At 44.2% G+C, this 17992-nt stretch overlaps 1 protein-coding gene across 1 annotated transcript in view; it reads right to left on the bottom strand.

Moving 5' to 3' along the window:
• Nucleotides 1-17992, bottom strand: part of LOC147016015 (protein unc-13 homolog B-like) — a 1009527-nt gene that overhangs the window by 933507 nt on the left and 58028 nt on the right. The window contains exon 2 of the mRNA XM_085848698.1: nt 2687-2716. Coding sequence (XP_085704824.1) covers nt 2687-2716 — 30 coding nt within the window. The remainder of the gene's footprint in view (nt 1-2686; nt 2717-17992) is intronic.

Below are 17992 nucleotides of genomic sequence, written 5' to 3'. Positions count from 1 at the left end.
GATTACCAGTCCAGAAGGAGAGCAGTGCTCCAGCGAGATGCAGATGAAGACCTTGTAAGTGGACAAAAGGACAGATTTGCCAAGGAAAGACTGCACGATGGAGGATGTCGAGTCAGTGACTTGCTTTGGAGGCTAACTTGAATATGTGCTTTGTCCAAGAACAATCATGGCTGACGATACGGCCGAGAAGTTTGATTGAATGAACTTCTTGAAGTGGTTTGTTCAGGAAGTATATAGGAGGGTTCACCACCATAGAGAGACTTGTCAAGTCTGTCCCTCGTGTCTGCTCTCCGTCCGTCCCTATAATGACAGAAACTAGAGAATGCAGGTAATGATGCATCTGTAAGAACTGTCACAAGAAGGATGAATGTTATTGAACATCATCCAGTGTCGTTGAGAAGACATAGCAAGATTGTTTGATGTGGGTACGATAACACCGGCTCTGAATTCATTTTGGCAGTTTGACGTTTTCATTTGAACACATCACTCATGAGGCTGGGATCCCAGGTTCAAATCCCATATGATGTGTTATCGATCTGTCCATTGGCTACAAATTGCCTTTGAAATTATATAAAATTCCATGTATGTCCCTCTGGTTGTGATACTTGTAGAAGCTCCTCTACAAGCCTTAGACGCCATACATAAAAAGTAATTAAAAGAGGATTCATTCGTCGTATGAAAGGAGATTGTGGTGATGCAACAGCTATGAGGTATTGTACTCACCTTTAAATTTCTCAGTCTGCGTTCAATTCCTGGTCCGACTATAAACTGCCATTGTGGTGATTTGCAGGCATGTTTTGTGGCAATGTTTATGGTGAATTCTTTCATGAGAACCAATGATAAGCTCATTATCTCATTAGCTCGCATTCTCTGGTAGACATTAATGTTCCCCAGCTACCTGTCAAAAGAGTATGTCATTGTGTGCAGGTACCATGGTAACATTAATAATTTTTGTACCGATCTTCAGGGGCACTGCAGCAGCATCATTGTTGGTTCTCAGTTCCAGAAATGTTGCAAACCAGTCACGTGCTACATATTGCTCCGAGTCTGGGAGGTCGGCAGTTTGAACCTCGACCGGGTCATACCAAAGACTTTTAAAATGGCACGTGCTGCTTCCTTGCTTGACGTACAGCGTTTAAAAGGTTAAGAGCACATACAATCCCCATCGGTTGGCATCGATGGAAAGGAGGAATTTCCTTATTAGGAATGCCCAGCTGAGTGCGATGAGAAAAGTGGCACCATTGTGGTGCCGTCGCTGGTACTCAGAGTATCCCAGGAAGTGATGACACTTCCCCCAAGCTCAGTGTCTGTGCTTGTCTCATTGAACAATTTTGTGTTCTGTTGTGTATGTTTGTCTGTATGTCCGTGTGTGTGTGTGTGTGTGTGTGTGTGTGTGTGTGTGTGTGTGTGTGTGTGTGTGTGTGTGTGTGTGTGTGTGTGTGTCAGCTCCACTCTGAGCTTAAGATCATGTATGTAAAAATGATGAAAGCAGGTTCCTTCTGTACTCTTTTGATGTCCGTGTAAAGGTATAATTTCCAGAAAACAAATGCCAGTGTATGCACAGTGGAAGGTTAATATAACCGATGTTATTGTTAATAACGACATTGCAAAATCAACTTCAATGTGGGTCACGCAGTTTGGGCTCACACACATCTCCTCTGGAATATAAATTTAGTGTTTCGAACATAAATTAATTAAATGCTGGTGTCTTACCATGAAATATTCTTACTAAGCGACGGACATTGGTTTCATTAGATGTTTAATTTGTTGCGCTTTCCCATTAATTTTAATGAATGGATGTATTTTCCCAAACAATTTCCAGATGCCACATACTTGATGAATTCTTCACTCTTGAGGCACCTTTAGAATAGGCTGCTTTTTGAACAGGAGAAAAAAAAATATTGAAATCACAGAGCAGGAAGTGAAAATAGATGGAGATGTGCAAAAGCAAAAGGATGTGAGGATCAATCAATACCCAAGGAAACAATTCCACACAACATATTTGCTGCACATTTTATCCCAGATCCAATGCTGCAATCAGTTGAAATGAGTCATATGTAGCAGATGGAAAAATTTACTAAGTGACGACATATCAAATTTTCTGATATCGCCTTGGAGTCTCAAAGAAGTGGATGAGAAGGAGGGTCTAATAAATTACCCGACGATGAAATGCAGTTAAAAACATCCGACCGTTACATGATAATGTAACTGATATTGCACCAGACCATAAATTAAAGTGTTTTCTTATTTCATTTTCAGTATGGTACTGATACTTCTGATTACCAAAAGTGATTCATAGGCTTCTGGATTATTATTAGAGTGAGGCTGAATGGCAGTTATAAACCCTCTCCCTTCTGGTAAAGGTTGGTAGGACATGCTTTAACTGCATTTGATTGTCCAACGCATACAATGAAGGCTGTAATGAACCTTAGTGGGATGTTCCAAAAGTCCGACAAAGCCAAAGTTTTCAAATAAATTTTGAATTAATAGGTACACCTGTTTGGATAGACAAAATATTTACAGTGTATTTATGTATCGGCTTGGAAGTATGTTGAAAAATAAAAGGATTAATGTTCCTTCAACTTCTGTATGTTGTTCCGAGAACCTCTTGAATTTCCCTCGTACGACCTGATTGAGACAAATATCGAAAAGGGTATTGGTCTCATCGGTCCAAAAGGTAACTCACCAGGTGGGCCTTGAAGCTTTGCTTGTTTCACTGTAAAACAAAAACACAGAGGAAAAATAAATTGGAAGAACTCAAAGCATGAAAGAACAACACTGAACCTTGTTGAACAATGCAGAACCTCCCTGGGGTATATAGATTCTGGTAGGTTTAAGAATGAACGATCTGTGTTAAAGTAGATCTGCATGCAGACACACTCACAGGCACAGACTGGTTACATGAGCCTTTCCCATCCTTTTTCGGAATGTGCGGGGCTAATTAGAAGCCAGCCTTCATTAATTTAATTTTTCATGAAAGCATCAACATTAGATAACTTCTTAATTAGACAATTGCAATGCAACCAGGTAAAATTATGCCATTCAAAATATAAACAAGGACAAATGTGTCAAAGAGCAGCGTCCGAAAGGTTTTGTCGGCTAAAAAAAACACAAAAAAGAAAACACAACAACAACAAAAACTTCCGATATTTCGTCACGTGCCTTGATTAAGCCAATAGCGAGACCCGTCATAGTGTATTTACGTATTTACGAAATATAGTGTATTTACGAAATAAATAATGTATTTACGAATTTACAAAACACTACACGGAATAATCTTTAAATAGTAACGTGAACTTTTCGAAACTTTAAAGCAAATGTCCGAATATATTTAAAAGTTCATGATAGACGCTCTCAAAAGGCACCGTCTATGTGAGGATGTGTACAAGTGTTTAGTATGTAAGGAGATCCGGATCATGTTATTAAAGAGCCGAGTCCTCATGTAAAGGTTTTGGAAGAAGAAGAAGAAGAAGAACAACAACAACAACAACAACAACAACACCGAGCTGCTATCAAAGTGCAGATAACTTCATTGAAGGTATCATCCCTCCACAGAGATATACTTTGCCATCACCAATCAAATCATGAATGATCCTTCTTTTTATTCTTCTTCTAGCACATCTCAGTGCACTCTAAATTCATGTCGATGTGTATTTTGCTACAGATACCACACTTACCAAATGTGATTTCGCATTAAAGTCAGGGTATGAGTTATTGGCCAGGAGGAAGGCAATAACTTGCCACATCTTCAAAAGACACAAGAGAGGTCTTCTTCCTCCTGAACTTGCATGTGACCACCTCGCCCCCAACTCCTCACCACACAGCACAATAACATGAAAACACACAGACACAAACGAAGGAGGGAGCAGCGTGATGGAACTCAACCAAGTGCGCAGAATGACAACTGTAGGATTGGTTGAGTATGTGATAAGTTAAACAGATTACTGAACCCAATTTGTACACAAACGTGAACATAGCAAGCCAGAAGAGCTTTTCCTAACCCACCTTGCAAAACATTTCTAAAAACAGTAGCAAATACAAGATGTGACATATTGCCCAATGAAGGTGTGCAAAGTTGGAGGAGACATATTCCAACAGACTCACAGCTGTAATTGCTGTCAAAGGTGCTTCCACTAAGTATTACCTCAAGGGGGTGAACGCTTATCCAACGAAGATATTCTAGTTTTATAAATTGTTAATTAATTTTCCTGAAACTTGTAGAATTTGCTTTTCACTTGGAAGTTGTGGGATATGATGTGTAAATGAAGGTGTCAAAAGTCTGGTTTCATTGCAATTTAATTCTGGCTATAAGGCAATTAAAGGTGAACATTTTGAAAGGGGGGTGTGGACTTACTCTCGGCACTGTATGCTGCAAGGCTGTGAAGACCAATGAAAATTTGGCCCAATGGACCTCATCACTCATCATCATGACTCATCACTTAAATAATTCTCGTATCCAGATCCGGATCTGGATTTTTACCAAAGTCTAACCAATTCTTCAAAGTCACATACCCAACCTTATCCACCAAGTTTTGTCCAAATCCGTCTATAAATTTTTGAGATATCTTGCTCTCAGACAGACAGACAGAAAACATGGATGAAACCATAACCTCCATACACCTTCTCCCGTGAAGGTAATCACTGGTGGTTGAGGTTGAAGCATGCCCACCAGAATGCCATGGCGTTGAAGGTTTGACAAAATTTACTTTTGACTGGTATTGCAATTGGTAGTGAATTTAGATGCAGAAAGCAGAATTGTAATATATCGTAATATATTGTAATATATTGTATATTTTGCCTCGGGAGTTTAGTGACGATGCATGAAGTGGTGAGAGAGAAGGGAAACCAGACAGACATACACAATCACATTACTTTTATGGAAGAAGAAATCGATGTCTGTGTGGAGATGAGCTACTTATGAGCCTACAGAAGTTGACTGCTGCTGGACAGAAACCAGATTGTCGAAATGTCCTTCCCTTTGTCCGGTTTGTTTGGTATTCCAATCGGAGGACATGCTTCACCATGCTGGAGACCTTTGGTTCAAATTTAATATGATGTGTTGATTTATGCTCGTCTCTTAATCCCCTTGTAATGAATATAAAAGTATACTAATGCCTCCCAAGCCATATAAAGTATAAGTGTAGCTGTCGTACTTATGTAAAAGCTCCCCAAAGGAGCCGTAGACACTGTAGAGGAGGTAGACTCAAGGACACGCACAGCTTTTGCTTTAATAAGCATGTCAAATGAGCTGCAGATCTCTGATTACATTTACAACTTTAAAAAGGCATCTCCTCCCAACATATTTACAGCACACACAAACACACACAAAAAAAATAATGATCAATTCAGCATCTCAGAAAGGAGAATATTTTTCTTGAGCTCGGCATTATCTGTAAGGAAGCTCCATCAAGCTAATGTTGTACTTCTACCATTGATACATGTTATCATTTTCGTTTATCTCTCTTGGAATGCATTGATCTTTAAGCCATAAAAGTCACAAGACCGTGTTTAGCCCCAGCAATTCACATTTCCTGCCCTCAGTTTAAACTGTGGATACTTGTTTCTCACCCAGAAGCCTCCAGGTGAAAGTCGAATTTCTACCTGACAAAACAAAATGCATTGCTTTTCTGGTGCTTCCTTCGAGCCACTGTGACCTTCGCACAGCCTTTGAGTTATTCACTCCTCTGTTTGTAATCCTCTTCCAACAGTTTTTTAACACTTGATTGACCCGCAGTTGTCTGCCTGTCCAACGCAGCATCTATCTTCTGAGCTTTGTGAGTACATTTGCAGGATATCGGATCGTTTGCACCCAATCTCAAAACCCTATCTTGTGGCATTCTCTTCCATGCCTTTTGCTTTTATAAACCCGCACTGCACCTATTAACCGCTGTAGTTCTGTAGTTATAAAACCACTTTACTAATAGTTCCTTGCTGATCGTGGTCAACTTGAACAATGACTAAATTTTTTATAATGATCCTCAGTCGTAGTTACCACCTAAGTATTCAGATATCTAAGATATCAACTCTCAACTGGACTAAGACTCCCAACTGAAAAAAAAGTCTGTCCTGGTGATGCACAGGCTTGCTTCGTAATGCATGTCAAAGCACATTGTTAAGAAGTATTGGTTCAAAAGTGAATTGGATTATTGGTCATGATCAAGTATTGAATTCCTGTCTCAATATTCTCTCAGGTCAGGTCAGGTATGGGAGCATGTGCCAGAACAGCGCGTCGCTGCGTCCACTTTCCGCCGGTACTCCAGGGGCCTCCGTCTGGCCATCCCCCAGGCAGATGCCAGGCCCATCCCCATCTCCTTGAGATGATGGTCAACCTGCTGCAACCATGAGGCACGTGGTCGGCCCACTGGCCTCCTCCACTCATGAGACTCCCTCGCTGAGAGAATCTGGTGAGCAGGATCAGCGTCAGGAAAACGAGCCACATGTCCATACAGCCGCAGCTGACGCTCACGGACTATGCAGGTAACAAATCTCATCCGAGTCTCTCTCAGCAACCGCTCGTTGGACACAAAATCCGACCAGCGATAGCCAAGGATTCTCCGAAGAGACCTGGTACCAAAGGAATTAAGTCTCCGTCTCAGATCCTTGGTCAAAGTCCAAGTCTCGCACCCATAGAGCAAGACTGGAAGTACCAAGGACCTGAAGACTCGGACTTTCGTCCTCCCGCACAGGTACCGGCAGCGCCACACCCCATGATCCAGTGAATCTATGACTCCCCAGGCCCGACCCAGACGTCTATTGACCTCCGGCTCACAACCTGCGGAGACATGAATATCACTGCCAAGGTAAGTGAATCTATCCACGACCTCAACATCCTCACCACAAACAGACACAGACAGGACAGCAGCATCCAAGATGTCACCGAAAGCCTGGATCTTTGTTTTGACCCAAGAAATCCGTAATCCCAACGGCTCCGACTCCTCATTCAGCACCTCGAGGGCCCCCAAGAGGATGTCTAAAGTCTCCGCAAAGATGACTGCATCATCTGCAAAATCAAGGTCCGAGATCTTGACATTGCCAAACGATGCACCGCAACTTGATCTCTCCGACATCCTCCCAAAAATCCAGTCCATACAAGTGCTGAAAAGTGTGGGGGCAAGTACACATCCCTGACGAACTCCAGTAACAACTGGAAATAAGTCAGAGGCGGTACCACCACACTTCACAGCACTCTCAGTACCAGAGTAGAGTTCAGACATCAGATCGATCAGTTTCGGTGGCACCCCACGAAGACCAAGAATCCTCCAGAGGACATCCCGATTCACTGAATCGAACGCTTTACAGAGATCAACATAGGCTGCAAGCAGCCCCTGCCGAAACTCTCGTCTGCGTTCAGTGAGGACACGAAGAGCAAGGATACGGTCAATCGTTGACCTCTTTGGTGTAAAGCCTGACTGCTCTGGACGCTGGTGCTCAAGCAGATGGTGGCGAACCCTATCAAGAATTATCCGAGCAAAGACCTTGCCCGGCACTGAGAGCAGCGTCACCCCTCGGTAGTTGTTGCAGTCTTGGCGATCACCCTTCCCTTTCCAGAGAGGGACAACAAGGCCCCTCTTCCAGTCAGTTGGGATGATGCCTGTGTTCCAGGCAGAGCACAAAACTGCATGCAACGACGCGAGTGCAGCATTTCCACCAGCCTTGAGAAGTTCAGCATGGATGCCACAGATCCCTGGAGCTTTGCCCCGTTTCAACTGGTTCACCGCAGCCCGTGTTTCCACAAGCGATGGTGGACCACAGTTGATTCGAGGGTCAGCAACAGGGATTGTAACACCCTTGACGTCCAACTCGACAGCTGGGGGATCAGCCTGGTACAACCGCTCAAAGTAACCGGCCCAGCGGGCCTTCACTTCAGACTCCTCTGTCAAGAGCCTACCACTCTCTGCTCGAACTGCAGTGCTCCGAGGGATGGGCTTGGATGAACGTAATGCGCGAATTCCCCTGTAAGCGGGACGAGAATCACCTGTCCACAGGTGATGCTCTACCCCCTCACAGATTCCTCGCACATAGGCCTCCTTGTCCACCCTCAGTGCACGTACAGTTTTACGCCTCAGCTCCCTGAACAGCTCAGCTCTGCCATTCAGCCTGGCCCTGCGACTCTGGTCAATGGTATCCAGTGTCCCTTGAGAGACAAAATTCTTCTTTGCCCTGCGGTGAACTCCAAGGCATCCACCGGCAACATCAAGGACGGTGGTCTTGAAGGTGCTCCACAACTCTTCAGGACCCCCAAAGCACCCAGACCCCCAAGTGTCCACTCAGCCTGTTCGCAAACTCCTCAGCTACTCTCTCATCCCTGAGCTTGGCAACATCCAGCCTAGGCTGGGATGGTACCATTCTCCAGGATTTAAGGTGCAGCTTTAGAGTTGCTACAACAAGCCTGTGGTCAGTATTGAGGAACTGAGCACTCCGGTAGACCCTGCAGTTCTGGATCATCCTCCAACGACCGTCAATGAGGACATGGTCAATCTCCTTTGCCACACCGCCAGCGTTGGAATACCAAGTCCAGCGATGAGCTTGCGGGCGCTGAAACCATGAACCAGCCACCCTAAGTCCATGACTTCTTGCAAAGTCAAGGAACTTAGTGCTATTCTGGTTCATAGTTCCTGACCCATGGGGACCAACACACACCTCATAACCATCCCTATCAGTTCCAGTCGATGCATTGAAATCCCCCAAGACTAGAAGTGTATCTCGTCTGGGGCACTGATCAACCACAGACTCGAGTGTGGCGTAGAATGCATCCTTCACGGTAAGATCACTCGCCTCAGTCGGAGCATAAATAGAGACCAGGGAAATGACACCTAAGGAGTGACGAATCCTTAATCTCATAATACGCTCGTTGACCGGTGTTACCTCAATTATCATTGGGGTCAGCTTATTGGCCACAGCTACAGCAACTCCTTGGGTATGGTAACCATCAGAGCGACCAGACCAATAGTAGGTGTAACCACCCACCATTATCTCGCCGCAATCCGGTCTCCGAACCTCAGAGAGAGCTGCAATCCCGATGTCCAAACGCTTGAGCTCAGATGATAACAGAGACAGGTGATCATCCTCTCTTAGGGATAGGACATTCCAGGCACCCACCCGAAGGGACCGCCTCAGGTTAACCCAAGGAGACCGCCGTCTGGTGGACGACACCTCAGCACCACTCCGACACACTCTCCCGCAATCTGACCCAGGGATGTTACCCCGTGGTTTCCCTCCTATCAAAGATTGGGGGTCCCGAAGGCTTTGCCCCAATCCCATCATCCGGTGAGCTGCCCTGCGAAGGGAAGCTGCACAGGAGGTACTCCCACGGAGTGGGTTTTCAGATTTTTTTGCGTTTTTGCGTTTTGCGGAATGAAGCGTTTTACGGTGGCTGGAGTGCAAATCCTGCCACCAACCTCCTAATAAGAAGTAACCCAACTGCAGGAGGACGTCCGCAGACACAGTTGGGCACTAGATATGGATGGCCGTTGGCTCACAAGGAGCTCCTCCGCCCTTTGACAGGTTTTGTTTTTAATCCTGCTGGGTGTCCATATCCAAACACCCTCCTCACCAGAAAACCTGGTGGGGGAGACGGTTTAGTCGCCGACAACCCGACCATGGAACAGGTTAGTACAGGTTTACATGGTACCTGTAGCAGGTCACAGATCGAACCTGACCTGAATATTCTCTATTGGAGTTGGAATAACAAATGATCAAATGATTTATTTTCAAAATACATTGAGTGAAGAAGTGAATCCTTTACAACCAACAAGCTTATGTTTATCCTTTTATTGTCGACTGAAATTGGCTTTTTCTTATGTGATTGTTTGTTTACCTCGAACCTATGCTTGACTGGAGTTATCCAGGAAGGACCTCAACATGATACATCAGTGCTTGGTCACTCGCCTCCGGTGATATTTCTTTCATTGCAGCCTGCAGCTATGAGTTGCCCTGCTGGAAACTCAAATTGCTCAACTCATCAATAATGCTCGTTATACATTATTGAATTTACGACTCAAACTTTTCGCCTAATGCAGCCATTACCACCAAAGTAAAAAGTTCAACATCATCAAGCAGTAAAGCATCAATGTCATCAATCAAATGCAGACAGGCTGCAACCTCATGTCCTTCCCAAAGCATAAACAACAATGCAGCGCATCTCGAGATGATTTCCTGCAGGTTTCCAGAATTCCGGAATGCAGCAGTTTTCCTGGATGTTGCCCAATTCCCTCGGAGAATATTTTTTGAAAAATTGCTGCCACTTACAGTGGTTTTTCAGGGGTTTTTCTCAAACTTTTTGGATATGAGACGAGGCATGGTTATTTTGCAGGTTGCTTTCCAAAAGTGTGCGGTTTCCCTGTGTTTTCTGAGATTGTGGAATCAATAAAACATTTACTAATTGCTGCACTTGAAGTGTAGACATGGTATTCACATGCTTTATGCATGGGTTATATTCGGTCACAAGGCGGATGCGTTAACAAACCATTTTCTGAACAAGAATAATCAATCGCACTCAACAAAAGTGCAGTGATTCAAAGCAAAGGCATTAATTCTGCATTTCTCACACAAATCAGTGCATCAGGTGATATGAAGAGATTTACAAAGCAATATTTGAAATCCAAGTGACTGTCCTTGTTTCAATGTTCACAGGTGTTTTTACTGAAACTTTTGATTCAAAAACAGTTTTAACTAGAATGCCACTCGGTAGAACGTATACCTCCGCCAGGCTGATTAGTTTTGTATCGCATTTATAGACCGCATCTGGATTCAGAACTGAACTAAAATGTAATCAGATTATTGTTGTCACGTTACCAACTCAGCACGAAGTTTCATCCAAATCCGTCTGTAACTTTTTCAGATATTGTGCAATGTATTGTTTTAGCCGATCACACAATGGTGAAGAATCACTTAAAAAAATTCTCGGATCCGGATCTGGATTCAGATCTTCACCAAAATCTTATCATTTCGTCCATGTCACATACCCAGCTCTACCCTAAATTCTGTCTGAATCCATCCACTACTGTTTGAGATATCCTATTCACAAACAAACAAATAAACCAATGTCACCCGCAGGGTGACCCATATCTTGCCAAAAGGTGACCACGTGTGACTTCTTTAAGGTCACACTGAGGTGAACAGAACTGCTATCCACCAGGTGCGACTCCTTGAGGAATATCTGCCTACGAGGGATTCCGATGAGAATCGTTCTACAGAGTAACCATGAAAAATATGCGTTTGCCTCATAACGTCACCAAATGACGTCATAATGTCTCAAGCTTGATATATCTAGAAAGCACTCATCGAGGTGTTCAATTTGAGGTACTACACGATATGGTTCCTAAAACTTGAAAATTTGACTTTGGGGTCAAATATGTTTGACCTTAGGTACTAACCATGAAGGTCAAGGCCAATCGCCACCAAAAATTAATCAGCTGAACGCCAGACCATGAACTATATTCCCATGAAGTTTGAAGACGATCCGATGAAAATTACTCAAAAATAAGGGTTTCGTCGACTCCCCTGATTTGCGACAAAGTGACCTTGACCTTTGACCTTGACCTTCAAAATTTTATGCGGTGAAAGGGACCTCTATAGGCCTCTGATATGCGAAGTTACAAAAATTTCCAATGATAACTGTGCTCTGCAGAATTTTTAATACGTGATTACAGACAAACAAACAAACAAACAAACAAACAAAAAAAAACATACAAGCTGACTAACATATCTTGCAAAAACTTCGTTTTTCACTCACTCACTAATTTCACTTTCATAATCACTCAGAGAGCGACACTTGGCAAAACAGAACAAAGAAGAACTGCACTTGGAAGAGCACAGAGCTCTCTTAGGCTGAACAGTTTCTGTTTTGTATCTCACTGATGGGCTGGACATGCAACAAAATCTAATCCGCATATTCTTTTCACCTCATCAACTCATCCACCTCGTTTTGTCATCACTCGTCCACAACTTTTTGATATCATGATATACAGTATATATATATATATATATATATATATATATATATATATATATATATATATATATATATATATATATGTACATATATATTGTTACGGTTGTGGAAATTCATAGAGCACAATATAGGTCCTTAGATCAGTTATGTCGATAAGTCTGTGTTCAGATACATTTTCCCACCAATGTTTAAAGGGTTTTATTCGTGTAGCCGGGCTGTGAATCTTCAGGTTGCCGTTTTACTTTTGCTATTGTTATTTTGGACCAACCGCATTTCAACCACCACAACCACCTTCTCCACAATGCCCACAACAACCACCTTCTCCACAACGCCAACCACAACCACCTTCTCCACAACGCCAACCACAGCCACCATCGACTAAACCACATCTCCCCCAATAACCAACAACGAACAACATCGCTTCACCTTCAACTCCGTAAACGCCGCCATCTTTACGCCGGCCACAGCGAGATCACTCTAAACAGACGCGGGGGTTTCCTCGTTGTGCAGGGACAGTGATTTCACCAACGTCCGCTCTCCCTTGTTGGCGCCAGCGTCGATGATCTCTACCACGTCCGCTCGCTCCGAGCTTCGTCTCGAAATTCGGATCAGGAGATCGAAGGTGGCGGAGCCAGCGGGCGGTCAGAGGTGAGGGATCAGAGATCAAACCTCGCCTCACAGGGCCCTATAAAAAAGCGCGCAGAGCGCCAAGCTCGCAGTCGGTCTGGGTTTCGAGTGGTGTGAAGACCAAGGTTTGAGTCCAGTGGAGGGCAGTGGAGGTCTGGGTTTGCCGAGGAGATGGGAGTTGGGAGCGCAGCCAAGCCTACCGTGCCGCGCAGAACTGCGCGTTTGTGTGCGGGACGTGGGGAGAGCTGGAGAGAGGTCGCCAGCCAGCACTGAACAGTCTGAGGTGATCGGGCTTCGGGACAGTCTGAGCGGCGCTGAGGGATGGACAGGCTCTTAAAGAGAGCATCAACGCTCAGAGAGCAAAAGACCCCTTCGTTCCTCTGAGGCGATGCCGGCTGGGCCCGAATCACCAGGCCGCCCAAGGAGGCCTGGGCCGAACCACGGCCACGCCAGCTGCTGTGAGGGTGGGACGGGATGTCGCGGGTCACCCCAGCGAGGCACCACGAAGGTGAAGGTAACCAGCGCGGCCTCTCGGAGCTCCTTCGGTCTCCCAAGCTCTGAGAAACATTAAAGGCTTACGAGCTCGGGCCTTTTCTTTCTGGCCTTTTGCATGAACGTTGTGGCGCCATGTCTTTTGTTAGAACTGTATAAGTGTAAGTAATTAATAGAACGGTGGTAGTTCTTTTTCTTGCTCGCGTCTTGTCCCTACCCCCATTCATTGCATGTTTGTACATTGCATTGCTTTTGTTTGCCTGGCCTGATTGCATACATGACTGCATAACTGCATATGTGTTGTGTGTGCAAATAAATGTGCTTGTGTGAATGTAAACCTGTTCGTTGCATCCTTTTCCCTCCATTGAACTACCGTATTGCATTTGGAATATAGTTGGCTTTTTAAGAGCCGATAATAGGATCGGGTCCAACGGGGCTGCGCGATAAATACCCTGCTTGGTTCTCCCAAAACGAAGCGAGCTGCTTAGACCTAAGTCACATTTGCTCTATGGCGAGGACACGGCGGCCGTACGCCCTCTGAATTGACAGAAACGTGCGGCGGCCGCAGAGTTTCTGCGGTGGCCTCAGGGTGGCCCTACGACGTTTGGCTATCTTTTACAGGCCGTAGGGGTCGCCGTGGAATTATAACGTGGAGTTATAACTTTTTTCATTTCTACGTTCGCCGTAACAATTCGACAAGCCGAAAAAAAAACTGGTAAAAAAAAAAATGAACCCACTTGTTACCGTCCGTCTGGCCGCACGTTCGCCTTAGGGCCCCCCTTCGGTCACCTTGCGGGCACCTCGAGGATACCTTGCGTCTGCCTTGAAAATTCTATGGCCGCCGCAGGGCCCCCTTAAAGTCACCGTGCGACATCAAATCAAAGACCGTACGGCACCCCCACGTTTTCGGTCTCCACAATTTATAAATACGCCGTGCGGCTACCCGAAAAATAAAAACATATGTGACTGTTACATTGTGTGACCATGGAAATATTGCGGGCACCGTATAATTGCTAGTGGCCATAGATTTTGGAGACCCCACAGCCGCCATGGCAAATGTGACTTAGGTCTTAAGCGGCTCGTTTCAAGCGGGCCCCGTTGAGGTACAGTCTCTCCGTAGTCTGCCCGCGCGATTAATTCGGTATATCGACAATTCGGTGATTGACCCTGTAGTGCGGGTAGAGTGTTGACTAGGCTGTGTTGTGCTTAAAACACACCCGTAGCGGAATTTCGGCGTTTGATCCGGAAGGCTGCGACTGGATTGCTCGTCCGGTGGGCGTACGGCCGTGATTCGGCTAAAAGCGGTCGTCCGCACGCCGGCGGGCGGAAAGCTACAACAATATATATATATATATATACATACATATATATATATATATATATATATATATATATATATATATATATACATATATATACATACATATATATATATATGCATATATATATATATACATACATATATATATACATATATATATATATATATATATATATATATATATATATATATATATATATATATATATATGTATTTAGTTTTGGCCCTATCTCTCAATTTTAGAAATTCGGCCTATGTTGACCTTTTGACCTTAAAAATAATTGGTTGTTGAATTAATTGATCTGATATGCAAATCCTGTTCAAATTTCAGATCAATCGGATGAAATTTGAGGATTTTTGAAATTGCACCGAAGTTCTTGACCTTTGGCCTATGTTGACCTTTTGGCATATGCTGACCTCAAAAATAATTGGCAGTTTTATTCAGTGATCTGATATGAAAATCCTTTTCAAATTTCAAGTTAATTGGATGAAAATTGACAATTTTAGAAATTTGGCCCATGTTGACATTTTGGCTGAAGTTGACCTTTTGGGCTTATATTGACCTGAAAATTAATAGATGGCTAAATTCAGTGACCTGTTATGAAAATGCTCTTCAAATTTCAAGTTAATCGGATTAAAATTGAGGATTGTAGAAATTTGGCCTATGTTGACCTTTAGGCCGATGTTAACTTCAAATGTAATAGGTGGTTGAATTCAGTGATCTGATATTTAAATGCTCTTTAAAATTCGAAGTCAATCGGATGAAAATTGAGGATTTTAGAAATTCAAGAAAGATGGTAACATTTGGCCTATGATGACCTTTTGACCTAAAAATAAAAATAGAAAAAGGATTCTGCCAGGCCACCAACTCCATCATTTGGTGAAGTTTAGTGAAGATCAGTTTAAAATTGTGACTTGTAGGCGATTAAAGGTGAGTGGACAGACAAACAGAAGCGATCAATATACTTGTCAAAAAAAATGCTTTGCCAAGTAACGGACAGACAGACAGGGGTGAAAACCTAACATCCCAGGCTGAGTAAATATTAGTGGTGGTTGTTATAGGAGACCAGTCCTGAAGTGTGATGGCTGCTTCACCTGCTTGCAGTCCCTGACAGTTTCATTGAGTGAACTGCCAGACTTACCTGGGTTGAGGCAGCTCTCTGAGAATAGCCGGAGAGGTATTGACTTTCACAAGCACGTGCTCAGAAGAACCAATTGGAGTGGAGGAAGAGCAAGAGACATTTGTGGGGAAGTTTGTCTTCCTCAAGTCCAGAAGGGAGGATTTGCCTTTGAGAGAAATCCGGGTTGGAAAGTTTATAGATTGAGTCAGTCCATTGGAGACACAGAAGTCCTTTGCTGAAGTACCATGGCTGGTGAGAGAGGTACCGACACACAACCAATTTCCATGTGACAATTGAAATCACCACATATGAGGAAGAGAGAGTTAGGATGAGTGGTTAAATGTTGATCCATGTTGTCTGGGAGAGATGTATATGGAGTCGTCACTGTTTGGCGGACAGTAAAACACACAGATGAACATGATGTGGTAGCGGAAGGGAAGTCCAACAAGAGGTACTCCTTGGGGAGGGGGGGTTGGAGGAGTGTATAAGAGCAGTACATGGAGAGCGTGGGGTTCGCAGTACAACTCTGCCGCAGGGTGGGGTTCGGGCCTATCAAATCGGAGGAGGTAATAGCCAGGAAGAGACATTAAGGAATCAGGTACATCCTGTGAGAGGAAGGATTCTGTTAAACAGATGATGTCCAGTTATCATCAGCAGCCTGGATTGAGAGATCTATCAGGTTGGAGTGGAGGCCTCGGATGTTTGAGATCTCCACAGTGAGCAACAGAGTCTGAGGCATTGGGAGGATGCACAACTGTGGGGAGGCTGGGATAGTGTGGGATGGGGTAGCTGAGAGGGGTGGGGAGAAGTTGAGAGGGGGCAGAATGAGGGAAAGCCAAGATGGGGCAGGAGGGGGAAGGTTTTAAGGGGAAGCATTGAGGGGATGGGGTGGGGTGGAAGCATTGATAGGGGGTTGAATAGGAAGCTTTGAGGGGCTGAGTGAGGGGGAAGCTTGGAGAGCATGAGGTGATGAAGAGACTTTGGGAGGATGGGTGAGGGGAAAACACTGATGGGCTGGGGTTACGGGGAAGGTGGAGGGGGTGGGAGGAAGGGGAAGCTTGGAGAAGTTGGCGTGATGGGGAACTTTGAAGAGGGTGGGGTGACATTTATGCTTGGAGAGCGTGGAGTTAGGGTGGGATGCAGAAAGAGGGGACATGATATGGAGGGATGCTGAAGAGGGGGGGCATGAAGAAGTGGTGGAGTTGGAAGGACGCAGGCTTGTAGCATATGTGGGGTAAGGGTACTGTCACGGTGGGGGTTGACACCTGATAAGAACATGAAGGGTATTTGATTGTCATGAGCAAACAACCTCGACAAACTGGATTTCTCAGGATTCTTATATTTGACATTCTGAGATAAAGATCATGGGTTGTGGGTAGAAGGAATTTTTGTTGAAGGCAAGGAGAAAGCTCATGCTGTCAGAACAGGAGGAGGGTTGATGGAGCACTGCTTAAGAGAGAAACAGATTTGCAAAACTGCCTTGTGAAGTCGAAGAAGAACACACGTGGACACTCATGATGGAGAAATAAGGAAAGTGAGGCATTTTTACAGATTTTAAAAATCTTTTAAAGGAAGAAGGAAGAAAATTTTCTTTCCACGAACATCCATCTTGGAGATATTGAGAAAAGGAGAGATAAAGAATGAGGTCCAAGAAGTAAAGGTAGAAGGCAGAATGGCATTGTGTTTTGGAGTGAAATCGTTTTTTTGTTGAAAAAAATCATTATTTTTTTTAAGTGAGAAAGTGGAATTGGATAACGTTGAAAAGGCAGAAGGACAAAGCGAAATAATTTTGCTCCCGACTATCCAAGGAGTAGGCTGGCCTGAGCTACACAAAAAAATGAATTCAACAATAGAGCAGAACACACAACACGGTACGATTTAACATGGTAAATTGGACGAAAATCCAAGCAGCAACACAGGGACGAAAATGTAACGGGGAAAAAAAAAAAAAAAAAAACGCCGGATGCAGATGGAAAACGTAGTTTTGATTGAGGTGGAAGGAACAGACTGCAGATTCGACCTACATGTAGATTGTAGAACAAACCTCAACCGTTATGTCTCATATATTGTTGGAAAGTTGATGATAAAAGCTCAAATGCCAAAGACTTTAAAAATGGTACATGATGGATGCTTCCTTACTTGACATTCAGCAATTAAAAGGATTAGAGCATGGACAATCCACATCGATTGGCATCTATGGGAAGGAGGAAATTCCTCCTTAAGAAATGCCCCACTGAGTGCATTGAGAAAGGCGAGGCCATTGCTGTGACATAGCAGGAACCCAGAGTGCCCTGGGAAGTGACGGCACTTCTCCCAAGCTCAGTGGCTGCGTTTGTCTCATCTAACATTCCAGGGACACTACACCAATGGCTAAAAGATGGCAGGACTGAGTCAATCGGACAAATGTAGGTTCTGCAAGGCAGGAACAGAAAGCAAGAGTCACCTCCGATAGGGATTTTTTTTTAAAACTCATGTCAG

The sequence above is a fragment of the Eptatretus burgeri genome, chromosome 12 (genome assembly GCF_056783735.1).
Source record: "Eptatretus burgeri isolate ZD-2024b chromosome 12, Ebu_testis_v1, whole genome shotgun sequence".
NCBI lineage: Eukaryota > Metazoa > Chordata > Myxini > Myxiniformes > Myxinidae > Eptatretus > Eptatretus burgeri.
Note: the sequence above shows the minus strand (reverse complement) of the source record. Positions and strands in the feature narration are given on the sequence as shown.